Source organism: Aspergillus bombycis (genome assembly GCF_001792695.1).
Source record: "Aspergillus bombycis strain NRRL26010 chromosome Unknown contig00119, whole genome shotgun sequence".
NCBI classification, from domain to species: Eukaryota; Fungi; Ascomycota; class Eurotiomycetes; order Eurotiales; family Aspergillaceae; genus Aspergillus; species Aspergillus bombycis.
The window spans coordinates 24841-51789 of NW_019170121.1; the positions used below are offsets into that span (position 1 = coordinate 24841).

The window sequence follows — 26949 nt, forward strand, 5'->3', positions numbered from 1 at the left end:
ATGACTTACTCATATTATAAACTGCAATTGTGCTGCATGCAACCGGCGCGTATGTGAGGTCCTTCAGTATCGAGGCCTAAGAGGAGGCAACCATGGAATGAAAGCGGCTAGAAGTAAGAAAGACAACTCGAAATGGCTGGTTATGCCGTCCACGACCTTCGATCAAAAGTGGGCAAGCGATATGTGCGTTCGAGTAGTTCACAGCTACTACAATTGGACAAAACCAAGATAGTAGACGAGAAGAAACCAAGAAACTTCTACAACCTCGGCATTCCTAACAAAAACTCCAAGTACAAGCAACAAAATTCCCTCAAGGTGCGGTCTTTTTTCATGCTACAAAAGCTAAGGCCCTTGTTCGCTGCTATTATAATCATTCCGGCCGAAGTCTAGCTCTCTCCAGTGCAACCACGGCCCACAGTCTGTAAGATTATATTGAAACTAAATTAACGTCACAATAGTAAAATGTGGATCCGTATGGATCTCAAGTTAGTGTGCAGTAGTTGTGTCACGATCAACAAGGGTTCGAGATAACGGTGGGGTTGACGTTTAACATTAATTTATAAAAGCGGCAACAGATCAACGGAATTCCAAGCCGTCAAGGAGTTCAATCACTTTCCTCGGGTTGAATACGTTTCATTATCTTAAAGAAGCAAGATAGCAGGACATACCCCAAAAGCATGCAGCCAGTTCATAAGAGCACATCAGCTGTCAAGCTAAATATTGCGATTGTAGGAGCTGGCATTGGCGGCTTGTCAGCTGCCATTGCCCTGGCTCAAGATGGACATCATGTCACGGTTTATGAGTCTACGCCAGAGCTATCGGAGGTAAGCGTTGCCTTAATAAAGACCAACTCACCAAGAAAGCGATTGATCGTGCATAGATTGGTGCTGGTGTACAAATGTCACCAAACGGTGTTCGCTACTGGCTCAACTGGGGCATCAATGAAGACCTATGGCAAAAGTCTTCTCTACCGTCGGAATTGAACATGCGACGATGGAAAGATGGGGAGTTTATCGCACGCACTGAGTTAAATCCAGATTTTGAGAAGAGGTTTGGGGCGCCATACCTAGTAATTCACCGCGCTGAGCTGCACAGTGTGCTTTATGAGCACGCTCTCAAACAGGGCGTTGAGGTCAGAACTTCCAGTCGCGCTGTTGATTACGACATGGATGCGCCAACAATGACACTTGCAACGGGCGAAACCGTACGTCCGGACCTGATAGTTGCAGTTGATGGTATGTGTCTACCATGAAACAGTCCTACATAATAGCTGACAGTGATGGAAAGGTATCAATTCGTTTGCCAGGACCAAACTACTAGGAACCACCACAAAAGGAGGCCCTCGGAAAACCGGGGTCGCTGCGTATCGACTTATCGTCGAGGTCTCAGATCTCCTGGCGGATCCAGAGACAGCATGGATTGTCTCTAATCCGAACCTCAACCTTTGGTATTGTTCTGATCAAATTTCAACATTTAAATAACATTTCAGTTCGGTACTCACAATTATCAGGCTAGGAAGCAATTGCTCCGCCATGACCTACATGATATCTAATGGAACTCGCCTGAACCTGGTGCTTTCGCACCCTGATGCGAGTGATACTTCAAACATGTCCCAGGAAGAACTAACCGAGGAGATGTTGTCGTATTTTCATAATTGGGATCCGATGTATGACTATTGAATGCCCGAAAAGCAACATTTGACCTAGTAGTTGACTAACACAGTAGGCTCTAGGCTGATGAAGATTGTACGAAAGAAGAGATCAATTCATAATTGGCCCCTTTTTGAGGCAGACCCTCTCAATAAATGGGTTTCTGACTCTGGGAAATTCATTCTCATTGGCGATGCGGCCCATGCCATGGTGCCATACTTATCAATGGGTACGCTGCACTTCTTTCCTTTGATGCGGTATTATGATGGGACTAATCTTCGATCATCTGTTTCATTCCAGGTGTTACTATGGCCGTCGAGGATGCAGCTACATTAAGCAAAGCTCTCACATATGTGACTGACAAGCGTGATCTTCCACTGGTACTCCAGCTGGTTGAGACGTTACGTATTCGTCGGGCGAAACAAGTTCAGCAGGCGAGCCTTGCTAACGGGAGAGTTCTTCATCTTTGCGATGGCCCAGGGCAGGAGGCCAGAGACAATGCAATGCGGCCTTCCTTGGAAGGAATACCGCTTGAGAAAAGCCCCTACGGCATGACCGACCGAGAAACACAAGCCTGGTGTTATGGACATGACGTGCAGCTGGGTTTCGAGGAGGCCTGGGAGAAGATTGCTAGCGATCGCCGTGTTGACGCGTCGCTCTAAAATTTTAGGCCGAATCTCTTTGGATTATTCTAGATAGTTCCTCTCTGGTAAATTAATACATTTTTATAGGCGAAGCTGGGATATACCCTTGGGGTATTGTGATTATCTTGCGTATTATTGGTTCAGTTGATCAGGGTAATGAGTCCACACATGGCCCTGTACTGGTAGTATATCCCCCAGTAAGACTCGAGAATCAAGGGAACTGGGTTATAGGCACATGAATTACTTTCAGTGCCGTAATATAAACTACCATATGGTTACATTACCTGCTATATGACTCCTTGATATAGTTGGACAACCCATACTTAGGATGGCAGACCCTTCTCGCGCGTGATAGTTTTTCCTCGGAAAATGTAGGTATGGTGCCATTTTCGAGAACCCACAACTGGGCCCTGTGGCTAACGCTAAATTTTTAACAAAGAAAGGACGAATGTAACGTTTTACAGGGTTCGTTAACCACCGAGAAGCTTAAGGTGGAAAGAATGCGAGGGTTATCAATCCTTCGGCGCGACCCACCTCGCAAGCCTTTCCATGGTGGTTGCCTCGGATTAATTAGAACCCAATCATGTCCTTCCTTGCAGCCCTAATTCAGTGGTATAATATTCGTTGTCCGGCGAAAAAGAGGCAGACGCAGCTAGTCCCAGCCACAATATGCAGGTGCCATAGCTTACACGTCAACAAATCTTAACGCCCCAGTGTATTTTAATCTATTCGGGCCGAATCGACCGGTCCATCTCTCCAGGATCATGTTCAACCGTTCGATCCTTGGTCAACGAGTAAATTTCTGCTGTACTAGTAGTGCTGTAGCATCACCATTGCAAAACATGGAAGGACCGTTGGCCCCTAAGTGTTCTTTCTGTCGTTCGCTCGTCAATATTGCTATATGCTTCTATCTCTAACACACATTTTCCTTTGTATCTCTTTTATTCCCCAGCATAATCAAGGTGAGCCTCAAGGCCAACGACCGTTTACATCAAGTGGCCTTGACGGAGCTAGGCAGAGATGCAGGATGCCCAGTCGTACAGCTACCGCGATTCCCTGAGACCATGGAGCATAGTATGTCAATCAACCTGCCTTGTCGCAAGTGCTCTAGTGATGGCTATGAGAATTTATACGAAGTTCTTCTTAAGGCGGTCCGCAAGCTGGGAAGACTGTATGTGCCGGATATTTGATGCAGGAAACAACAAGCTAACTGTGAATTGTGACAGATACTTGTCTCATTGCTTCAGTGAGTGTTCCAGTTGTGTGGCTTTGTTGTTATAGCCGAAAATGTGAACAGGGTGGAAAGGAATGCAAGTGAAAGCAAATGGGGCTTACGGTTCAATGACTAGGTCGGGTTTATAGGATATGCTACCATTGCTTTTGAAGCCGATAAGGTGGGGAGTGGTATCCATGAGGCAGAGGTTGCTAAAGAAGACCTTGTGAAATATGCAAAGGTAGGGCTATTCTATTTTCGAATCTGTGTCTTGTGGTGCAGATGCTGATCAGTCTTGTAATACAGCTTGCCAACGCGTCCCAGATTATGTACGGCCCCCTAATATTCATCACCAAGCTGTCCATCCTATTGCTTTACCTCCGTGTTTTTGCTCCAGCCAAGAAAAGCTGGATGTACATCTTTATCCACGGGCTTCTCTGGTTCAACGCCGCATTCTACCTGGCGGACACCCTTATCGAGATTTTTGCGTGCGTGCCTCGCGAGAAAATCTGGAACGCTGATGTACATGGACATTGCATAAATGTGAACATGATGATCCTTTCAACCGCTATCCTGAATACCATTTCAGACTTCTCGCTACTGATGCTACCCATATTCTGTGTCTGGCGCCTACATATGCGAAATACTCAGAAATTGGGTCTATCAGCCGTCTTCGCTGCTGGCCTCTTGTAAGTACCCAAGCGATACGGCATGCCTTGAAAAGCCTGAAGTTAAAAAATGCGCTGACCGAATGCCCAGCGCATGCTTTTCAAGCGCCATGCGCATTGGCATCAGTGTGCAAAAGAACAACACATCTGATAGGACATACGACTGGTTCCCAGAATTTCTTTGGACGTAAGGCTTTCCATTCCCTTCCAGCGACAGATGGAGTGTATTGACAATGGTGATCTTTACTAGATCTGCCGAGATTAGTGCCGGTATCATTGCTAGCTCGTTGCCTGCAGTCCCATCCTTCTTCCGCCATGTCAAGGGGAAGGTCGCCACAGCTATTAGTAGTGAGGTTAAAAGCTTGAGTAAATCAAACAGACACAGTCTGTCCAAAAGACAAATGTGGAGTTCTAACAAAGGATCCGGGTGGAAGAATGGCCACGGAGAGACCATACCACAAATGGAATATAATGAGCTGGATGAACTACATGAATGGCGATGCCGTGGCTCGCGACTGGTGGATAATGGCATCTATGCTGGCAGAGATGCGACTTCCATTGCTGACAGTCGTACAAGCCAGAAAGGTATTTTGAAAACTGTAGAAATAGACGTCGAAGAGACCGAGATTCGTTGAACCAATGCCTGTCTATAAATAGCGTTGCTTTTGTTTTCCTCGATCCATAAGGCTACGTTGCAAATGATGTACTTTGAAGTAGAGGGACCAAACAGCCTTGTTCTAAGCCAAAGAATACCATGCCTTGTGGTGTGTTAGGGACACTACCATGGTGGTGTCTCGACTCCATACTAGTTCACCCCGGTTTGCAGACGACCATAGGGTGTGGAGAAGAGGGCTTCCGTTTGTTCAGTTGTACTCAAGCCATTTATTGAACTTATTGAACGCAGCCAACTGGAAGTTGAGCCCTTTGCAAGTTGCTGTTTCACGGGTGAGCAGCGCTGCGTCATAGGAACCTTATCACCTTTTACAGTTGCTGCTGGAGAAGAACGGTGGGGCGGTCTTGGAGTCGAAGATTGAGTAACTACCGGATTATTTGAAGGCTACGAGGGCGATGGCGACGGGGACAGATGTTGAGATCAAGACGTGGGTTGCAATGTGCGTTATGGATGTACTCGTATGACCACGGACCTTCTAGCGAGACGAGGATCTGAACACTGCGGCCTGAAGCTGCGCTAGGTGAGGCAGCTAGTATGGATTACATTCAATTACTAGGAACCCTCTTGAAAATCGGAGGTATTAACATTGACGCATATCTTTAGACTCAACAGCGAGATCATGAAGGAATTGGAAGTTCAGAGTCCTTCGGTTCCCAAACAATCCCATGCTCTACAGAGAAGTAAAAGCAGTCGACCACCCTTTGCACCCAATCTTCTAGCATTCTGTCTTTATATTATATGATCATAAAGCATCATCGTGATTTGGCTTGAAATATGGAAAGTGCCAGAGGTTTATCGTCTCCTCATCCCTGCTGTCTTTTGTTCATCCGAACTTTCGCCATTATCCACTGCGTGGTCGCAATGAAAGCCAGTGGTTGAAGCATCCATCGCTAGTGACACCATGCCGTATCGAACTTGATATAGTAGCGGCGCAAGGTGCGGAACATTGGTGCACCCATAAAGAGCACAATGAAGGGAAGATCACCCGGGTTGTAGGCCAAATTGGTGAGCCTTGCATCAGCTGCCGCCCATTTCTCGAGACCTGAGAAGACAAAATGTAGGGCATAGTAACAAGGAGAAACAACCCTGGTCTAAACCCAAGGCCAGCCTCTAGTAATACAGTTGCAAGCGTGAGGCGCTCCAGGCCCTCGCCAGCAATGATCACCCGCATTGCTGTTGTGAGGTCTGGGTTTTGAGAAGTCAAAGAATTCAAACAAAGGAGCTGCAGCCGCGCGAGATGGGATGAGACTAGCCGTTACTAACGAGCCCATACATGGTCTAGAGTCTGCCTCATGGGAAAAATCACCCTATGACAGGAGACACGTATTTATGTGCATAACTGGGTAGTGACCCACTACCTAGTACACAGATAGCCTTGCATAATACATTCCATATCCTTGTCGTACCCCCTGATCCTAAACAAAGAAAACGTGAGCATTCAGCTCATCCTCGCCTCACAAAATGCAGTTGCAACTCCAAGAATCCTCCTGTTTTCATCCTCATGCAATTCCTGGCATTTTTGACCAACATAGATGACTGCCACTGCCCCCTTCAATGATTGCTGGACTACCTCACCATGCCAAGCCGCGACCTTGGAGACCAGCAAGCATCCTTCCAGGCAGGCCAAGACGCCACGCCCACCAGCCCTCCCTTGAACCGAGTCGGCTCAGCGCCAGCAGATACAGACAGAAACGAGGAAGATGATGACCCGTTCAAGCATCTGCCTGAGCACGAGAGGGTCATCCTCCAGAGGCAGTTGGATCTGCCCGCCACCCAGGTCAGTTATATGACGCTGTACCGTTACGCGACACGAAATGACAAGGTCATCCTGGTCATCGCCTCACTCGCAGCAATCATCGGCGGTGCACTCATGCCTCTGATGACCGTCCTGTTTGGAGGTCTTGCAGGCACCTTCCGCAGCTCCTTACTGGGTGACATATCTGACAGCCACTTCACCAGCGAGCTTGCTAGATTCTCTCTGTACTTCCTCTATCTCGCTATTGGCGAGTTCGTGATGGTGTACTTGGCCACGGTGGGTTTCGTGTATGCTGGTGAACACATCACAGCAAAGCTTAGAGAGCAGTTCTTGGCCGCCATTCTGAGGCAGAATATTGCTTTTTTCGACGAACTCGGCGCGGGGGAGATCACCACACGTATCACAGCAGACACCAATCTTGTCCAGGAAGGTATCTCAGAGAAAGTGGCATTGACCTTGACAGCTGTCGCCACCTTTGTGGCCGCCTTCGTCATTGGCTTCATCACATACTGGAAGCTCACGCTGATTCTGTGTTCTACTGTCGCCGCCATTGTTGTTACATTGGGCGCCGTGGGTTCGTTCGTCGCCAAGCTCAGCAAGAAATATCTCGCCCATTTTGCTGCTGGAGGAACGGTTGCGGAAGAGGTCATCAGCTCGATCCGAAATGCGGCAGCGTTCAATACTCAAGAAAAGCTGGCTCGACGATACGATCGGTACCTCGTCGAAGCAGAGAAGTCCGGGTTCAAGCTCAAGTCCACCACCAGCTCAATGTTTGCTTTTCTCTTTCTGTACGTACAGCGAGTGGCACAACGTCTCGCCACTCAAATGATGGTTTTTGAATTACCTCAAACAGCCGAGTGTTCTGACTTCTTTTTTTTCAAGGTACATCTACCTCAACTACGGACTGTCTTTCTGGATGGGCTCCCGCTTCCTTGTGGATGGGTCCGTTGGATTATCGCAAATTCTCACTATTCAAATGGCTATCATGATGGGGGCTCTTGCCCTCGGGAATATTACACCGAATATTCAGGCCATCACCTCAGCAGTCGCCGCAGCCAACAAGATCTACACAACCATTGATCGTGTCTCTCCTCTCGACCCTTCCTCGACCGAGGGGCAGAAGCTAGAGGAACTGCACGGAAATGTGGAACTGAAGAATATCAGACACATATACCCTTCCCGCCCCGACGTTGTTGTGATGGATGACGTGAGCTTGATGATTCCCGCGGGCAAGTCTACGGCGCTTGTTGGGGCTTCAGGGTCTGGGAAAAGCACTATCGTCGGGCTAGTGGAGCGTTTCTACGATCCTGTCGGTGGATGCGTACACATTGACGGCCATGATATCAAAGACCTGAATCTACGCTGGTTGCGACAACAAATTTCTCTGGTGAGCCAAGAGCCTACCTTGTTCGCTACTACGATATTTGGCAATATCAGGCACGGTTTGATCGGAACAGCGCACGAGCATGAGTCTGATAAAGCAATTCGTGAGCTGGTCGAGCGTGCTGCTCAGATGGCAAACGTAAGACAGGCAAATGCCCTGATGCCCTGCCTCAAACACCCTCTCTACTCGTACCATAGGCGATACGATGTTCTGACCTCGTTGCTTTTCAGGCCCATGACTTCATCACCTCCCTTCCCGAGGGCTATGAAACCGACATTGGCGAACGAGGGTTCCTTCTCTCCGGAGGTCAGAAACAGCGTATTGCCATTGCTAGGGCCATGGTTAGCGATCCTAAGATCCTGCTACTTGATGAAGCAACATCCGCACTCGACACGAAGAGCGAGGGTGTTGTTCAAGCCGCACTCGACAAAGCTGCGCAGGGACGAACCACCGTGATCATTGCTCACCGACTGTCCACTATCAAGAATGCGGACAAGATTGTGGTGATGTCCCACGGACGTATTATCGAACAGGGCACCCATGATGACCTTCTTCAGAAGAAAGCGGCTTACTTCAACTTGGCCGAGGCTCAACGAATCGCGATGCAGCAAGAGTCTAGAAACCAAGATGAAGATCCTATAATACCTGAAACCGATTACGATTTACGGGGACCCGTTTTCAATCAAAATCGCTACAGAATAGACAAAGAGGATCTAGGAACAGACCCTGATGTACTTCAGGTGGACAAGACACGATCAGACAAGACCGCATCGAGAACGGCACTTCCACAGGAGGGACAGGAGGATATCGCCGACAATTATACCTTATTCACGCTGGTGCGGTTTGTCGCTGGCTTGAACAAAAAAGAATGGAAATATATGGTATTTGGACTTTTACTCTCGCCCATTTGGGGTGGATGTAATCCAACACAAGCTGTCTTCTTCGCGAAGTGCATTACAGCCCTTTCGCTTCCTCTTTCAGAGCGCTCTGAGATACGGCGACAAGCCAACTTCTGGTCACTGATGTATTTGATGCTCGCCTTTGTACAGCTGCTCGTTATCATCTCTCAGGGCATTACGTTCTCTTACTGCGCAGAGCGACTTACCCATCGGGTTCGAGACCGAGCATTTCGATATATCCTCCGGCAAGACATTGCCTTTTTCGACAAACGTTCCTCGGGCGCTCTCACTTCTTTCCTGTCCACTGAGACCTCCCACCTGGCTGGGCTGTCTGGGATTACTCTTATGACGATTTTATTGATGGTCACCACTTTAATTGCCTCCTGCACCATTGGTTTGGCCGTAGGGTGGGAGCTTAGTCTGGTGTGCATGTCCACCATCCCCCTCCTTCTCGCTTGTGGGTACTTCCGTTTGTCCATGCTGGTCCGACTCGAGAAGGAGAAGAAGAAAGCTTACGAACATTCTGCAAGCTATGCCTGCGAGGCCACTTCAGCCATCCGAACCGTGGCTTCCCTGACCCGCGAGAGGGATGTTTGCAATCACTACCACGAACAGCTCCTCTCACAAGGTCGTAGGCTAGTGTGGTCGATTCTCAAGTCATCCGTTCTTTACGCGGCATCTCAATCGCTTCAATTTCTTTGCATGGCTCTCGGCTTTTGGTATGGAGGTACCTTGTTCGGCCGACACGAATATTCCATGTGGGTAGATGACAGTCCCCTCAACAAACGTCAGAGTAGTTCTAACCCTTATATTCAGGTTCCAATTCTTCCTGTGTTTTAGCGTAGTCATCTTTGGGGCGCAGTCCGCAGGGACCATCTTCAGCTTTGCACCGGATATTGCCAAAGCCAGACACGCTGCTGCTAGTCTCAAGGCTCTCTTCGACCGGAGACCGGAAATAGATAGCTGGAGCCATGATGGCGAGATGGTCCAGAAAATAGAAGGCCATGTCGAGTTCAGAGACGTGTACTTCAGGTATCCGACGCGAGCAAATCAGCTGGTTCTGCGAGGTCTCAATCTGCACGTCAAGCCGGGGCAGTATGTTGCGTTCGTTGGAGCTAGTGGATGTGGCAAGTCCACTGCAATTGCCCTCCTCGAGAGATTCTACGATCCAGCCCTCGGCGGTATCTATGTCGACGGCAAGCCCATCTCGTCCTTCAACATCAACAAGTACCGCTCCCATCTCGCACTTGTCAGCCAAGAGCCAACGCTCTACCAAGGTACCATCCGCGAGAATATCATGCTGGGGACTGACCGAGAGGACGTTACGGAAGACGAGATGGTGCTATGCTGCAAGAACGCCAACATCTACGATTTCATCATCAGTCTGTCAAACGGTTTCGATACCCTTGTTGGTAGTAAGGGCAGCTTGCTGTCAGGTGGCCAGAAGCAACGTCTTGCAATCGCTAGAGCATTGCTCCGCAACCCCAGAATTCTGTTGCTAGATGAGGCCACTTCTGCTCTCGATTCAGAGTCTGAGAAGCTCGTGCAAGCTGCTCTGGATACCGCAGTTAAAGGCCGCACGACGATCGCCGTGGCGCATCGTCTCAGTACGGTGCAAAAGGCAGACATGATCTACGTCTTCAACCAAGGCCGCATCATCGAGTGTGGAACTCATTCTGAGCTGATGCAGAAGCGGTCGGCATACTTTGAGCTCGTCGGCTTGCAGAATCTGGGCGGAATGTGAATTTTCTTCCTGGGGACCCCGATTCTCTAGCGGTTCTAAGCGCTCGGTCGGATAGTGACAGTCGAATTGCTGCTTTTTCTTTTTCTTTTTTTTCGGTGCCTAATGACGATGGTCATCCCATGATCTTTACCATTCTTGGTTATTTCTCTTTTCTATCACTAGATAGTAATAATGCTGTTAGTCCTTGTCTGTGACTAGTCCGTATCACGATTCCACGACATCTCGTAGTTTAGTTTCTGACATGAGGGCATTGGAACAAAAAGGCCGTGAGCGCGTCGCGAAGACAGCCTTTTCTCTTGCGCCCTCACGATGGCCAAGGTGATCGCTCACCCCAAATTGCTTCTCAAGCCAGCCTCAACAGTAATCAAACATATCCATGCGGTCTTCACCATACGAACCTATACACAGCGTCTAGCTACACACAATCGCTCCTTAGGCCTCGGGTCCTACAAGTCAACGGATTTCGGCTCTCGTTCTACAGTAACTGCAGCTATGTAAATTGTCTGGATCAAACCAATAATAAGCCCACTCCTATAAAGACATCGCCTTCTATCCAACTATTCCTGAATTGACCTGTATATTCTGCAGGGCTCCTGGATCCCTAAAACCCGGTCCCGTTTATATAAATCCTGGTTCCAGGCCTTCCTACAGAGGCCCTTGCTTGAATTATGTACCCCAAGAGCAATATTCTATCTATGTTCTTCATCATGACAGGTACTGTTTTTGATGCTTTTCACTTTCCGCTCCTGAGCTTTCAATTTAACAGTAGTTGTTATCTATCTACAGGCTAGGAGATAATTGAGCACTTGATAACAACACCCTATGAACATCTCGTAGCCGGTGACTATCTGTTTCTTTAAGCCAGGGAGTCAGAAAATAGAACCTATACCTTGGCCTCAATAATGACTGTAGAAGCACAATGGACTGTAAGATTGAGCCTTTATCAGAAACTAAGGCTGCTGAAACCGTCCGCAGCTGTCTTTTAATGCATATGACAGCTCCTCATAATTAGCGTGGAGTATCCTCTTTGTATCCAACGTTGGTCGGGTATCACGGCATATCTATATTTAAACCAGAATTCCAGGACAGTTGGTCTAGTATTAGCTCAACGAAATACGACAAAGGAGACGAGATCAAAGAGTTTGCCCGAGTGCAACAGGATTGCGTGTGGAAGGCTTCAACAAATGTCCATACAGATCTTCACCAATGAGGCTTGTTAGAAACATATCGAACTCATCGAGCTCGGTGATGAACAGCGTGCCTACCAATGTCCAGGGCTTCACCTAAAGCCTTTAGGGCCTGCATGAATAATGAGTATATCTCTTTTCTACTATCATTACCAACCTTGGCTGACCTTGAAAGCGTCTTCACCTCATTGCAGCTGAAGATAGCGGTGACTGTCATTTATAGCTCTACTGTATAAATCTCTTTTCAAAGAAAAAAAGATCTAATAAATATAGAATTAAATATAAATCAACCAGCATAAAGGAAACTCCAAATGGAGATTTATTCTGCCTACAACCACCCTGGTCAAAAGCCAACCCTAGACCCAAACAAACACACCGCTGGGCTCGGTGCTTGTCAAGCGTTCTCCCAATAATGAAGGAAGCTGAGATAACAGAGCTTGAATCAATGAGGAATAACGAGTTATGAGGTATAGATGCCACTTACTTCCATCCAGATTCGGGAATGAAATAAACCGGCAATCATAGGGTGATGTTCAACGACTATCCATACCATATATGTCAGCCGTCTCGTTTTGAATGCTTATAAGCCACTATTTTGAGGGTTCGTATCACCAATTCATGCAATCATCTATATACCATACGTATCAGCTCCTGTTTTCAAGTGGCCCTGGATCATGGACCTTGGCCGAAGGAGTCGATACTTACCACACCTATATCCTATATCACATATTTTAGCTCTCCGTGTCTAAGTAATGATATTTTATAGATATCTGGCGTCAGGCTAAACAAAGTAATTTTACCAAAAGGCCAACATTCCCCTCGCGGGCCCTAAAACCTACTAAGTACTGCACTAGATAGCCCAAGGTGCTGCGTGCCTTAGAAAAATGACCAATCTAACCCCTTGCGTGGAATTCCCGCGGAGGAAAGGTGTCCGTAGATCTAGCGAGGGGGTGAATGATGTATATCATATCCTACTTCTCTGTGCACACTCCTTCAAAAAGCTCTATGTAGTTAGCGGGTGCTCTCAGGAAGAAGAGGTATTGAGCCCCCCTAAATTCCATTTTTCCACCCTTGAACATGAGACATTCTATTTTGCCATCCTCTTCGCAGAGCGATTAAAAAGCTGCATACTCTCGTAGCTTTGACACCATCACCTAGGTATATCTTATCTTCTGGTAGTAAAGGCATTGTGGTCACTAGAATTGGGCTGCGCCTCTCAGCTGGGTCTATGCCTATCGGCTCCAATTCCTTCGAGTTAATCGGCAAATACCTCATTTCGACAAAAGACCATGTCAGCGACTACAAGCATCGGCAAAGAAGACGAGCGACAACCTCTCTCAAATGAGTCGGATTACTTCGATCCGGAGGAACCACCATCATCGGTCCAACGCTGGAAATGTATAGCCTATTCACTTGCCATACTCTCAGTTGTCCAGTTTCTCTATACAATCTCGCCGAAACATATTCCCACCACAAATACTTACGAGACCGGTTTCTCGACAGACTTTGACGATGTAAAGCCACATATTCGGCTGGAAGAACGGAGATTCAGCTCGGCAATCCGGGCCACAGAAAACGGAACCTTATATCGCGTTGACGATCCCCGCGAAAAGCGATATACGGGGAACTACCCGCCGGAGGAGATTAATGCGTCCTGGGAGGAGTTGATAGGAGAGCGATATTTTCTGTTTGAGCAATATGAGATTGAGCAGATGAATCAAGATACGTCCGAGTCCGAGCTAGAGCCCCTCAAGAAAATGACAAAGAGTGTTGTTGTCCCGCAGGACGGTGTTTATGGAGGTGTGGATGTGATGCATTCATTGCATTGTCTAGACATCTTGAGGAGACGCATCAGGCCTGGGGGACCCATGGGCCACTACCATTCTCTCCCGGGTGAAATCGAGGAGATGCATGTTGGTACGTTGTTTTTAGATATTTTGTGGTCTCGTATGAAGATGGTAGGGGCTAATTGAAGCATTTTAGATCATTGCATCGATCAGCTGCGCCAGACAATCATGTGCTCCGGAGATCTGACCCCGGTTACACTGAAACCCGTCGTTCAGACTCGAGAAGGCAGGCGATATCTGACCCTCTTAGGGGAGACGGAGCGCACGCATACTTGTCGGGATTTCGAAACTGTCCAACAATGGGTACGGTCCAGAGGCAAGAAGGCAGCCGTTCAGCACGTGTGATTTGACTTGGGCGAGACAGTACAGTGATGATGTTTACCTACAGGTCCAAGCTAGGGACTGTCTACACCTCCTTTACTGTTAGGCACGCGCTTGTATGTATTATTTAAATAGTCCATAATCCCACTACGCCAGTTTAAAAGAAGCATGTCATGGTATGCAGGAAGTAGATCCTAGCCAAGTTGACCGCTCCAGGAAAAGTACAATTGCCGATGCATGATGAAAATACAATAAATATCTATTTCACATGAGACCTCCTTCTAGGGTTATAACTTTATTCCCTTACTAGTGACAGTCTGCCCATTTTTGGAACTGAGTGCTTATCAGAAGATAGACCCAGTGCTGATTTCAACTATCTAAGCTAGGTCCATCCGCATCGTTGTTGTAGGACAGAAAGGCTACATCGAGCCCAGTATGTAGACGATCTTTGATCTTCGCTGTAGGTTCCTTAGCGATGGCCAAAAGCATCCCAATATCTCCAAGGCTGCGGTGGGATAAGTCGTCCCTATTCGAGGGATACCGGCTCCGATGATTCTGTCACTCTTGCCTTCATTGCTAGTCTTGTTCAGTAGCCAGTGATAGCTTACCACGAATTTCCAAGGCTCTAAGTATTCCCAGTGCCACCACAAGTTCTATTCCACCGATGCCGGATTAACGTCGTTAATCGGTTAGCCGGGAGGCCCAATCACTAGTCTTTTAAGGACATCAGGTAAGTACTAGTAGCACTGTTTTCCTAAGAATCGTTTCTTCAAGGCTGATGTAGCACCTGAGGTCAAACCACCACCTTACTAGCCCTAGGTGTGATATCCGAGGCACATGGATAGCAACTGGAAACAGTCAAAAGTTCAGTTGTATGAACAACCGTGTCTTAATATTGGTGGCTCCGTTCGACTGGCTGTTGGTCCATGACCTTCAGTACACACATAAAGTGGTCATCCATGATTACTGAACTTATTAATTAATGAATAGTCGCCGAGCCGGGGCGATTATTTGCCGAAGGGACGGTACCTCGTGGGTCCCTCCACGCGATAAAGAAACATTAGTACGATTAGCGCTCCGTTTGACTTTTCCCCAAAGGTCTCATTGGCTGTGTCGGGTGCTCTACACAATTCCTTCACCGTCGATTGTGTGGTTATTCAGGAACTCGTAGGCCATTCGTCCACGTAGCTGCCCTTTGATCGAGGAACCGTGTTTTCCATAAACTTTGACCCCATACTTGTTCCTAGTGGAATTTTGAGGAAGTAGTGAGAAACAATCATGTTCAAAATAAACGTATGTGGGCGCGTGAAGGACCTTCCAGGGGAAGTGATGTCATTCATCCTCAGCTGCCCCACTATACCCTATATAAGGTCGACCTGGACCCAATTCTTGAGGGTTTACAAGTCAACACAGAAAAACCCACACAATTCACACATCCCGACAAAATGGCTCCCAAGGTGCTCGTTGTTCTTACCTCCCAGGCCCGGATTCCGGACCACGACCACGCCACCGGATGGTACCTGGTATGTATTACCCCGCCATGGACACCGGTCTATCGAGCAGGTCTAATGCGAAGTTCTAGCCCGAGTTCGCCCATCCGTGGGAGGTCCTTCATGAGAAGGTCGAGCTCACCGTCGCGTCCCCCAAGGGTGGTGAGGCTCCCCTCGACCCCTCGTCGGTCGAGATGTTCGGAAGCGACCCCGTGTCGGCGAAATTTCTGCAGGAGCAGCAGTCGCTCTGGAAGAACACCCACAAGCTGGCGGATTTCCTGCCTCGCGTTTCGGAATTCGATGCGATTTTCTATGTCGGTGGCCATGGACGTAAGGAACCCTTCGTTTTCACTTTGGCAGCGGGGATCGAACTGACTGACCGCGATTAGCTATGTTTGACCTCCACTACGACGAGACCTCCCTTGCCCTGATCCAGGCTTTCGCTGCCGCTGGAAAGCCCGTCTCTGCTGTCTGCCACGGCCCGACCGTATTCCTCAAGGCGACCACCACAGCCGGACAGCCCTTGCTGGCCAACTCCACCGTCACGGCCTTCACCAACGTCGAGGAAGACCAGGCACAACTGACCGAGCTCATGCCATACCTGGTCGAGACGGAGATGAACAAGATCCCCGGATGTAAATTTGTGAAGGCCGATCAGCCGTGGGGCGAGAAGGTGGTCGTCTCCAAGACCTCCGACGGTGCGACTCTGATCACCGGTCAGAACCCGGCCAGTGCGACGGGCGTTGGAAAGGAGATCCTGAAGGCGCTGGGACTTTAAGATTACTAGTATATGCCGATAATTCATGAAATATATGATTGTTATGAGAAGTAAAATGATCATCTTCTTCATTTCGCTTCATTTGGTTTTTTCTTCCGTCGGAATCCGACGGTTCAATGTATATCTAACACGCAGACCACCCTGACAGCGCTGATCCCCCCCATTCTGCTTGTCCGTGGGCGAATCAGCCGTACTCAATACCGAGCGTGGTTTTCAACCACCGGAGATACAAAGGACGGGGGGGGACTGATAAGCACCCCGCTCCAATATGCTGAAGAGCTCCCATTTGGGGAATCGACAGGGCGGTTCAGGTACTAAATTAGCCAAGACCCTAGCCGCGGCCAAAGGCGTTGCGGCATTGCAGAATGTGTGCTGCTGGATTGCATTCGCGCATGTACGCCAAGAACCCGTCCGCGCACATGGTGTTTTGACTGGCTTCAGCAACGTTACACCCCGGCAGATGAAGAGAGATGCAAGGGATGGAGCTGATCGCCCGGCAGCGGCATATTTAAAGGCCGCCAGCACGATGTGTGTTGTAAACCGTGCGCGCTCTTCCATATCCATCTTCCTCGGCCTGTCGCATCATGGTCCACTTCACCGTCCTGGCCCTTTTGGCCCTTCCCTTCGTGAATGCCATCCCTGCCCCGGCTCCAGTGCCAACTCCCCCGGGCATCCCAGCGACAACCACAGCAGAGAATGAGCTGGCTGGATTAACCGTCGCTGCTCAGGGCCCGCAGGATGGCTATGACCGGGATTTGTTTCCCCATTGGATCAGCCAGGGCGAGTATGTATTGTCATCCATTCTTGAAGGATAAATGTCTAAAAGACTTTACAAAAGTTCATGCGATACCCGTGAAGTCGTGCTTGCCCGCGATGGCGAGGACATCGTAAAGAACGACTCCTGCTCTCCCACTAGTGGGACATGGTACTCGCCGTACGACGGAGAGACCTGGACGGATAAGAGCGATCTAGACATCGACCATGTTGTACCGCTTTCCAATGCCTGGAAGGTAAGTCTATCTGCCACCATCCAGACAAGGGACTGATTGCGATCTGACGCTTAATGAAATTTATCAGAGTGGAGCGGCAGACTGGACCACGGACCAACGTCAAGCCTTTGCCAATGACTTGACGAACCCCCAACTAATTGCGGTGACAAACTCCGTTAACCGCCAGAAGAGCGACGATGGACCGGAGGAGTGGAAGCCTCCTCTGGGTAAGTTCGTCCCAACCTTTCCATCTAGTCGTGTGCTGACTGTGTAGCTTCGTATTATTGTACCTACGCAAAGATGTGGGTGCGGGTCAAGTCGGTGTACAACTTGACTATTACGCAGGATGAGAAGAGTGCTCTGGTTGATATGCTTGACTCGTGTTAGTGGTGATACTGTATATACTGATCATAATATCACGTGTTGTCGGTCCACCGTAGTGTGGCCATGATATAGTATGGATGAATTTAAATAGCAGTCCCGCTATACAATTGTTTGCAAACCCTTCCCCTGCCGTGATTTTCAGGTGGAGCTTATCCTATTATACTGTCCTCACATTTGCCCCGATTTTCAGTTTAGTGGTATACCTATGTCTATCTGTAGATACATACGCCAGTACATCAACGTTTGTCAATGAGGGCAGTCCATAATCACATCGAGTTCCTCCGGTTGCGGTATCATCATGAGGGAAACTATATATCAACGCACCAAGGAAATAAAAGTACTATACGAATAAAAGGTTCTTGAAAAAGCCGAATGTATGTCTAGATGGTAGGGTACACAATTGCACCAATTGTCCAGTCTCATAAAACAGCATTCCGAGTATTGGTCCACAGTAACATAGGTATCTCGTAATATAGCATTCAATAGTATGCAGCATGCCCAGGATTAGATTGCGATCCAGGATTGTATGGTGGTCCAGCATTATGCTGCGGTCCAGCGTTAAATTGTGGCCCAGTATTGAATTGTGGCCCAGCATTATACTCTGGTCCAGCATTGGGTTGCGGTCCAGCATTGTATTGTGGCCCTTGATTTGGAGGCGGCTGAACCTGAGCCATCTGAGTGCCCGCAAGATCGGCATATTGGAGATCGCTAGGACTTGGCCCCGTTGCCATGTTCACCCCCGAGGGTGTCTGCTCGAACTGTACATCATCACCTTGCGCCGCTCGAACTGTGTGCGTCAACATTTTCACCGAGGGATTGTCGACCCAGGCGTGGCCACTCAGAATTTCCTTGGCGGGCAGCTTTCGACCGTAGAATCGTTCGTTCTCATCGATACGCTCGATGACGACCGTTCCATCAATCTGCACACCCGCGTAGAATCCTCGGCTCTTGACATAAGTCCAGATCGGGGCCCGCCGTTTATGCACTTCCGACTCTAGCACACCACCTATTCCAACCGGCCCAGCAGCGACACTGATCTCGCTTCCGAGAGTAACCCGGACCTTCGTAAATGCCTCCAATGCCTCATAGGTATTAATCACCATCACACAGTCGTAGATGTCGGCACCGACCAGAAACCCCAACCCGGCCGTATGCAGCAGGATACCCGACGGCGCACTCCATTCACCAGTTTCGGGTATTCTGCTAATAAGAACACCACTACCGCCCGCACCGCTGAACCATAGCCCCGTTCTCATAGCCGTAAAGATAGCCAAGCCCTTCGCCTGTCGGATCACTTCGGAGGGGATCTTCTGCAACACTTTTGGCTTTCCTCGCGGTTTGTCGATCGGCGGCTTTCCTCCTTTCGTTTCCGGTACAGGGGTGCTTTCTTTGGATTCCTCGACATAGACGCCATCTTTGCAGAAGCTCTGGAGAATGCGGGCCACCTTCTCACTTTCTTTGTCTAGTGTCATGGGCCAGAAAGCCTCTGAGCCGAGCTTATTCGTCAGGCGGTTAACGGGGGGCCCGAGCTTGTCCAGTGCATCCCAGGCTTTGTCGAAGTTTTTCTTGCCGAGGACTTTTGTTTTGCTCCATATGGAGTTTTGCTTGCTTGATGCTTGTGCCATGGTGAGATGCGATACTTGTGTTTGTCTATAGTTCTGGGTCCTTTTGGTGGGGAGGGAGAGAGGTTAATTGGGTTAAGTTGTCAGAGATATTATTCAAAAAGAAGGAAAGCCGGTGATAAAAAGCAGGGTATCGTTGGAATTTATTAGTCTCCAGCACGACAGGGAAAAGTTCTAGGCAACGCAGTGAATCAAGAACTGCCGAGCGGGGCAGCATTCATGATCCCAACAGCTAAGCATTTCCCCTGGCGCAGTGATTGGTGATGTGCGATGGTCAAGCCTCCACATCCGACGGGATTCGCGGTCGCTCCACTCTTCCATTCGCGGGAATTTTTCGTATTCTGTGCTATAAAAAGCTCTTTCATTGTTCCGGGAGACGCCGGCCATTTTCGAGGACAATGACATCTATGCAGGGCGTCTAACCCAGCTTAGCGCCCCAGCACTTCAGGTACTCCGCGGCACGTCCTTAAATTAGCGAGTACTAGCCTATGTACGAATACAAGAGTTCAACCACCGAAGATCGATCATGATGCGGGGAAACCCCATTTCTTCTATCACTGTGACGTGGTTGGCAAAGGAAGCTTCCGATGTAGTCGGGACACGATCTCCGGATAATCCTCCTCGTCCTCGGCCGTAATAAGACCATGTCGAACGAAGAAGTCCACGAGAACACTGGCGCTGGCCGGCTTGAATCTACCGTTCAACATGGCCTCCTTCACTTCATTCGTGTCCATCAGATGAAAGGCGTATACATCGTCATCGACCACGTTGAAAACCACCTCTGAGTCGACTTCAAGGTCATAAACATAGAGCACCCCCGGGTTGATGAGCCCCGGGTGACCACCAGATCGCTCATCGCTAATACTGACCCAGTTCACGGTACCTGCGGCCCGTACATTCTTCCTAATCAGGTCTTCCGGCATCGCGGCCTCCTCCGATGCCTCGCGAATCAAGCACTCTAACGGCTGCTCTCCGATGGCCATACCACCCGCCACAGTATTATCCAACAACCCTCCATAGGCCTTGTTAAACTGTCGCTGCGGAATCCAAAACTTCAGCCCGGACTCCGTCCGAGTGTACACGGTCAGATGTACCCCACGACCTATGATACCAAGGTACGAGAAGAAACTTCGGTCAATCCCCACGGGAAACTTGGCCCCGACAATCGGGAACTGCTCGTGCCTCCTTTTCCCGAATTTAGGAAACACGCCTTTCTCGCGCGCAAGTTCCGCTTGTCGCTCAATGATTTCCGCGCATTTCTCTTGCCAGTTGGCGCCCTCGGGCCGAATCAGGTGCACTTCTTTTTTGGGGGCAGGAAGCACCCGGAAGTCTGCTGTCCATGGCATCTGCTCTACCACGGCATCAATCAAGAGACCGTGTGGCCTGGGATCTTCCGGGAGATAGAACTTCCATAGTGAGGCCTGTACTTGCGGGTGTGCGGAATCTGTATCTTCCGCGTAAGGAAAGCTGGGCAGTTTTTAGCGGGGTTATATGGGGCTGTTTGGAGTGCGCTTACTTGTCGCAATCCTTTACAACATCTAGTAAGGTCTTCATCGTGGCTGATAGATAATTGCTGCGCGTCTCGGTTCTGGGTTATCGGGGATGAGCGCATACATGCGGGGCGCGAAACTGGTAAGGAAAAACTATGTTCCCATGCCGAGGCGGTTCTTGTGGTGTATTTCATCATGGATTTACAATACTTTTGCACTGCCAATTGGCTGTCTCTTGTGTTGATGTATGGTGTATACGGAATACTCCCAGGCCAGTGAAGCAATGAAACCGGGTATTAGCTGGGAAGTGGCATAAAGCCGACATGGTACCTCCGCCGCACCACCTAGGCGAGGCGAAGTTGCCAAAGGATTGCAATAAATTTAATTATGAATAGTATCGCATTTCGTGATTGCAAGCTTCATGGTATTCAAAGATATCAAGTGTCCAATTTAAAAGCTTCTGGTGCTGTTGCCGACCTGATGGCGGATGAACCGCTGGTGTTGGCCTCGAAGGGGATGGGCCCCAAAAGTAAACAGTTATCTCACGCTATAGACATTTAGAAGCTTCTAAGACGTCATTGCCATTTATGTGATATGCATGACTGGTTTGTATGTGGGTATACAAACACTTAGTAGCCATGTGAGATTGTAACTGGAAGAAAACTTCGTCCCTGAGGAAAAATATATAACCCACTGGAACGAAATGTATACAACACAATTCACCCTGGGATAAAGGAAAGGCATGAATTTAACACATGAATAAGCCGTCGATAGCGTTCTTGCAGCATTAAGGGACAAAATATACCTCATCTATCGACCTATATGCCGTTATGGTAGGGCATGAGGATGGGGATGAACATCCAATGCACATGTCAATCCTGTAATACGCCCTGACCTTAGCTTTGGCTTATGTAGTCAAAAAAGAAAGCGTTCTTCAACAAGTAGCCGGGCTAGCTCAATCGGTAGAGCGTGAGACTCTTAGTCGTCACGGTATCTCAAGGTTGCGGGTTCGACCCCCGCGTTCGGCTTCTCTTTTTGTTCCGTTCCTTTCCGGGACGGGATTGTCTTTTTAAGCACCTAAAAGCTGACCGACCAAGCGCCTCTGGAGGAGGCAGTGATGGTTCTGTTGTCCTTTTTATTTTTTTCATCTTTACCGCATTCCACTGTTTACTACCAGTAGCCCAGTTATCGAATATTGTCTTTACACACTGTCATTATTGAATGTTGATTGGAACTCATGAAATCAATAGCTGCGTTCGCTAGGACTTAGCTAGCTACCAAGATTTTGTCTCAGTTGGATATAATATCTGCAGCTTTCTCTGCAATTGCATATACAACTGCCTGGTAGTGCGCTGTTATTGGCAAAGGTATGATGCTGGCATCGACAACCCTGAGACCCTCAACGCCTTTTACACGGAGTTCAGTATCTACAACATTCCCCATCGACGCTGTGCCCGCTGGATGATAGAATGTGTTCCCTCCTTGTTTCACTTGGGCGTCGATGTCTTCGTCTGTAGAGTCGGGCCCTAGCGGGTTAAAACCAGGATGTGGCGTTTCACATTCGACGATCGCTCTGCCTTCAGGTGTCTTTGAGAGAACTTCTGTTACCTGGCGAATGGCGGCCCGAAGGATCGCACGATCAACTTCAGTCGAATAATAGTTTGGATCGATAAGAGGTGGAGTCATTGGATCGCTCGACGCTATGGTAACATGTCCTCTCGAAGTGGGGACCATGTTTAGTATAGCTGATGCAACATGGGTGCCATCCATCGGGATATCAGCGCCAGCAACAGCTGCACCAGCAGGGGCGTAAACAACGAGAATCTCGGCATGGCAGGAATCAGGGGCAAGATACGGATGCTTTTCAAGAGCCGATTCGCTCTCACCATCAGCTATCAATGCTTCCATCAACACCTCACGTGGAGTTTGCACAGTGACATTCCAGTCAGCCGGGAGACCTATCGCATATGCTGGGCTGTTCCATAACGGAGTACCCATAGACAAGCCTTGCTCCGGATGCCGAAGTTTCCACCACCGCACAAACGAGAAGTGGTCATGAAGGTTGCAGCCGACCCCCGGCACATTGACAAGCTGCGTGATATTGTGGTTCGCAATCTCTGCCGGTCCAATCCCAGAGAGCATCAGCACCTGTGGTGTGCGATATGCACCCGCCGAGACAATAACTTCTCGTGATGCGAAGTACTTCTCTCCGCCTACCACTTCTACCCCGGTTGCGACTTTCTCTGTCTTGCCATCCCGATCCTCGAGGATAACTCGCCTTACCATGGTCTCGGTCATGATGGTAATCCCAGAACAGTTAAGGACACCATATGCCTCGCTCGAGATCTGTCGTTGGCCTGCACGCCAATTTTCCACTAACTCTCCCAGCCCTAGCGGCGATCCCGCGTTTGCATCCGGCACATATTCCACACCGACCCTGGCCCAAGCCGCCCGCAGCGGCTCCCTCAAAGGGTACTTGCGTTCGGGGCTACTAGAAGAGACCGAAGTATTGTGTATCGGTCCATCGGTACCATGCATAGCCGAATCAGCCTTTGCGCCATCGAAATGTGTTTCAGTTCTCTTGAAGTACGGCAGCAGGCCTTCGTAACTCCAGCCATCATCGCCGACTAACTTCGCCCAGCGGTCATAGTCGGCAGCATTTCCGCGAGTCCAGGTACCATAATTTGTGGCAGAACCACCCCCGAGAGCCTTGCCGGCGCTGTTGTAGCATTCTCGGCCGTTGAGATGCTTCTGTGGCACCGTGGTATAGGCCCAGTCGAGTGGGGAATAATGAGCACCGAAACACGCAAGGGGGGCGCTGGTGAGGGGGTGGTCCACGGCGTTGGCTCCGGCCTCAATGATCAGGATATTCAGCGAATTGTTCTTTTCGTAAAGCCGACTGGCGAGTGCGCATCCGGCGAGCCCACCGCCGATTATAATGTAGTCTCTTGTTAAGCTTGACATTAGGGCTATGAAGAATGCGGGCTAGTCTGGTTTTCGAGTTTGTATTAGCCAAAGAGGGATTGGAATGGGTTACTTAGAGATGATATTAACAAGGGTGTAGCTGAATATGCACACATATTTATACTAAATGTACCAGCAATGCCCTTGTTACTCAAGCAATGTAGTTCGATCGACATAGCCGACAATTACAGGCCCCCACGCCGTCGTTTTGCCGAGACGGAGGATAGACGGTCTGGCCAATCATAATGCTATTTCGCTGTGGACACTTGAAGAAATGGGATTGAGGGATAGTAATGGACTACCTGGAAGGCCTAATTTGGTAACTGAATGGGGAGGTGGCTCTGTCGGGTTGGCTCTTCCCATCCACCGTGCTGTATATATCCTAGAGAATGTAACCTAGCCTATGCGTATGTACAATAGTAGCAATGACAAGGGGCTATGTTATAAACCATAATAGGGAAATAGTATCCAATAGGATATGAACGGCTCGATGGCTAGTGGGGACTTTAGTTGTCAATATGTCTGTGATCATATCAAATGTGATATTGACGAAATCTGGCCATCTACAGTCAGTAGAGGGTTACTTTATTGCGCAGATAGTGCATTTCCCAGCATAATTCCATTACTAAATATCTCAATTGAAACCCTTCTCGCCGTGTCGACACTCTGAGAGGCTGCCAATGTTGGCATTCGATCCTTCCTCGCTAGGCCAATGGAACTTGACTGAGCTAGGCCTTTGGAATTAGACAGTAGTGTTGACTAAGCTTGGGTTATTATCATAATTTCTTGCTTTATACTAAACCATCTCGTTTTTGCGTTAGAGCTGTACAAGCCTCCATAAGCGTACAAGGGAATTTAATCCCCGGGATGCAACGCATTGCTGAATATATTGATACTACGATGCAACCATATATCTTCATGACTACCTGAACAATCCCTTTATGAATTCATATAATTTAATTTGCTGCATTGCTTCCCCTGTTTCTACATTCTAGGCTGATTATCTATCAATATAACGATACCCATTTGAGGTCTACTGCCGGCCATTCCCGTAGATAAGATCTCGCATTCATCTTGCCAGTTATCGTCACTTGTAATCCATACCATGGACATTCAAAACTTCGGAACTGGGCGAGATTTAGCAATCTTTTCGTACGCTCCCATGAACCGCAATAGAGCTCCCTCTTCGTCCGCCCTGGCCACCAGACATAGACCGAACGGCCGGCTATTGTAGCGAAGTTGTCCTATCGGGACTGTGGCGACAGGATAACCTAATCCTATTAGCGATGACAAGTCAAACGTACGCGTGATGAGTTGTTACCTGCAGCAGAAGCATGAACACATAACGGGGAGTCTCCTGGGGCTGCCAAGATATTGATTTTTTCGTTGTCGAATAGGTCATCCAGAATATCTCTCGCGGCCTTGCGAAGGTCCTGTTTCATTTCATCTATACATCCTTTTTCTTCAACAGTGTTCATTGCCCCTTCCAGATCATTCTGCTCGACGAATGCTGTGTGGTGTTAAAGATTCTCCATTGTAGGGTCGTAGGACTGTGTCCTCTCTGTCAACTCACGAGCTGGAAGGGCCTTTTCGCTGTTTTATTGAACTTGACGATATCTGCAACGCTTTCTACAGAGCACTCGCCAAACGAGCGAATGAATCTAGGGATGCAGACATTTTTGAAGTCCCAGTCTAGAACTGGTTAGCCATCTTGACTTCATCTGGTACTGCAGCGACCTATATACGATTGGTAATATAGTATTTGGTAAAACTGAGGGATCCGTGTAATGGATTGGGTATCTAACAGGACAGCCTCCATCTCGTAGAGTGGAAACCGTCTCTTCGTACTCGTCTACCTATAATCAACTGTTAGGGATCTGAACGTTTGATGAATGACAGTAACGTACCATTTGCTCTGCGGTGCCCTCAAATTGCGTACAAAAGTCCGGTGACATGCTCCAATCTTTTGGGTCCAGGAAGCCCACCGAAAGACATTCCCAGGAACCTAACTGGTGGGAGCTAAACAGGCGGCCGAGTAGAATCTCAGAAAGAACGCGAACGTCAGCTGCTGACTTTGCCATAGGACCCGGACAGTCGAAAAACTCCGTCATGGTGTATAAGCCAGTAGTATCCTGGACCCGGTAGTAGGCTTGAGCGCATCTAAACCGGCGCGTGTTGACGGAGTCACAATGGAACCTATGGTCTCAGTGGCCATTGCAAGAGGGCTAAACCCAGCGGCTACAGCGACCGCAGAACCAGTGGATGAGCCACCAGGAGCCTGCTTAGATCAGTACAAATGAATAACATCTGCAACTTCATCTACTCACTGAGTGGCCAAGTATCTTCTCATTACCCTCTATCTTCCCAACATACGGCGACAGAGTCTGACCGCCGTGAGCAGACCAACCGGGCATCATCCTGGTCATTTTCATGCCAGCGAATTCCTAGAACAACGGTTAACTGAATACGTTCCCTAGGAAACCAAACGTATACTGACAGTTATGTTAGCCTTCCCCAAGATAATCAAGCCAGCGTCAATCAGCCGTTGAGTGATAGCTCCGTTCTTGGACGCCTTGGCTCCGATGAATGCATATGATCCAGCTGTGGTGCTTATGCCCAGCTCCGACGCTGTGACAAAGCTGTCTTTCAAAATGATAGGAATTCCATGAAATGGGCCCCAGATTTGCCCTTTCTGGCGCTCCTCATCCCGAGCCTGGGCGATTTCGAGGACCTTGTCCCGCGGGGCAGGCGAGATCAGCGCATTGGGTGCGGGCTCATGGCGATCGATTTATGCCAAGTACTCTTCCGCAATTTGAGTGCTTGTGGTCTTGTTCTCTTCGAGTAGCTGCTGCAGGTCGACCGCATTAGTCGTGAGGACGCTGAAGACCATTTCTGCGCTGAAGCTTTGAATTCGGGTGAGGAGCTACGAGGGATATCTGAAGTTAATGCGTCTGTTGGTGAAGTTCGTTTTAGCGTAGTTCGAGTACATGCTTGTCAAAATAATTAAACAATCAAAACCTGGCGCTTGCTCCCCGATCTCCCAGTATCTCGAGTAGTTAATAATAACCAATGACATCTCGAGATCCCCGCTTCGATGCTTATAAAAACTGATCGTTCATCCGTTGTGGTGCATGATATTTAACTCTCATTCGGCTCGACGTCCTTGTCCTAACTGAAACTTCTTTTCCACAGTATCGAATACAGAATGCAAATTCATCCAGTCAACTAGCTTCGGATACTTGGACAT

General features: G+C 48.7%; 10 protein-coding genes across 10 annotated transcripts; 6 read left to right on the plus strand and 4 right to left on the minus strand.

Moving 5' to 3' along the window:
* Positions 1 to 677: 677 nt before the first annotated feature.
* ABOM_009844 (putative monooxygenase) lies at positions 678 to 2311 on the plus strand (the record flags this gene model as incomplete). Its single annotated transcript, XM_022536972.1, has 6 exons — positions 678 to 824; positions 881 to 1235; positions 1288 to 1447; positions 1511 to 1666; positions 1733 to 1878; positions 1950 to 2311. 6 exons carry the CDS (start codon positions 678 to 680, stop codon positions 2309 to 2311), a joined length of 1326 nt encoding a protein of 441 aa, XP_022384883.1.
* Positions 2312 to 3313: 1002 nt separating this feature from the next.
* Positions 3314 to 4809, plus strand: ABOM_009845 (uncharacterized protein; the record flags this gene model as incomplete). Its single annotated transcript, XM_022536973.1, has 6 exons — positions 3314 to 3464; positions 3520 to 3539; positions 3643 to 3747; positions 3813 to 4195; positions 4266 to 4361; positions 4425 to 4809. 6 exons carry the CDS (start codon positions 3314 to 3316, stop codon positions 4807 to 4809), a joined length of 1140 nt encoding a protein of 379 aa, XP_022384859.1.
* Positions 4810 to 6423: 1614 nt separating this feature from the next.
* On the plus strand, positions 6424 to 10630 carry ABOM_009846 (ABC transporter ATP-binding protein; the record flags this gene model as incomplete). The annotated part of the gene is made up of 4 exons (XM_022536974.1): positions 6424 to 7391; positions 7486 to 8125; positions 8218 to 9644; positions 9703 to 10630. The coding sequence occupies 4 exons, from the start codon at positions 6424 to 6426 to the stop codon at positions 10628 to 10630; spliced, it is 3963 nt and encodes a 1320-aa protein (XP_022384884.1).
* A 2476-nt stretch (positions 10631 to 13106) lies between these two features.
* ABOM_009847 (oxidase ustYa family protein) lies at positions 13107 to 14009 on the plus strand (the record flags this gene model as incomplete). Its single annotated transcript, XM_022536975.1, has 2 exons — positions 13107 to 13734; positions 13801 to 14009. The coding sequence occupies 2 exons, from the start codon at positions 13107 to 13109 to the stop codon at positions 14007 to 14009; spliced, it is 837 nt and encodes a 278-aa protein (XP_022384885.1).
* Positions 14010 to 15430: 1421 nt separating this feature from the next.
* Positions 15431 to 16253, plus strand: ABOM_009848 (type 1 glutamine amidotransferase domain-containing protein; the record flags this gene model as incomplete). Its single annotated transcript, XM_022536976.1, has 3 exons — positions 15431 to 15508; positions 15568 to 15805; positions 15865 to 16253. The coding sequence occupies 3 exons, from the start codon at positions 15431 to 15433 to the stop codon at positions 16251 to 16253; spliced, it is 705 nt and encodes a 234-aa protein (XP_022384878.1).
* A 584-nt stretch (positions 16254 to 16837) lies between these two features.
* ABOM_009849 (HNH endonuclease family protein) lies at positions 16838 to 17629 on the plus strand (the record flags this gene model as incomplete). Its single annotated transcript, XM_022536977.1, has 4 exons — positions 16838 to 17037; positions 17092 to 17263; positions 17331 to 17469; positions 17517 to 17629. The coding sequence occupies 4 exons, from the start codon at positions 16838 to 16840 to the stop codon at positions 17627 to 17629; spliced, it is 624 nt and encodes a 207-aa protein (XP_022384879.1).
* Positions 17630 to 18105: 476 nt separating this feature from the next.
* Positions 18106 to 19251, minus strand: ABOM_009850 (DUF500 and UBA/TS-N domain protein; the record flags this gene model as incomplete). Its single annotated transcript, XM_022536978.1, has 1 exon — positions 18106 to 19251. One exon carries the CDS (start codon positions 19249 to 19251, stop codon positions 18106 to 18108), a length of 1146 nt encoding a protein of 381 aa, XP_022384865.1.
* A 551-nt stretch (positions 19252 to 19802) lies between these two features.
* Positions 19803 to 20802, minus strand: ABOM_009851 (putative thiamine pyrophosphokinase; the record flags this gene model as incomplete). The annotated part of the gene is made up of 2 exons (XM_022536979.1): positions 19803 to 20715; positions 20765 to 20802. The coding sequence occupies 2 exons, from the start codon at positions 20800 to 20802 to the stop codon at positions 19803 to 19805; spliced, it is 951 nt and encodes a 316-aa protein (XP_022384864.1).
* A 1226-nt stretch (positions 20803 to 22028) lies between these two features.
* On the minus strand, positions 22029 to 23702 carry ABOM_009852 (GMC family oxidoreductase; the record flags this gene model as incomplete). Its single annotated transcript, XM_022536980.1, has 1 exon — positions 22029 to 23702. One exon carries the CDS (start codon positions 23700 to 23702, stop codon positions 22029 to 22031), a length of 1674 nt encoding a protein of 557 aa, XP_022384863.1.
* Positions 23703 to 24815: 1113 nt separating this feature from the next.
* ABOM_009853 (uncharacterized protein) lies at positions 24816 to 26592 on the minus strand (the record flags this gene model as incomplete). Its single annotated transcript, XM_022536981.1, has 9 exons — positions 24816 to 24973; positions 25024 to 25212; positions 25272 to 25394; positions 25513 to 25558; positions 25610 to 25834; positions 25891 to 25980; positions 26030 to 26146; positions 26200 to 26475; positions 26563 to 26592. The coding sequence occupies 9 exons, from the start codon at positions 26590 to 26592 to the stop codon at positions 24816 to 24818; spliced, it is 1254 nt and encodes a 417-aa protein (XP_022384862.1).
* Between the last annotated feature and the right edge of the window lie 357 nt (positions 26593 to 26949).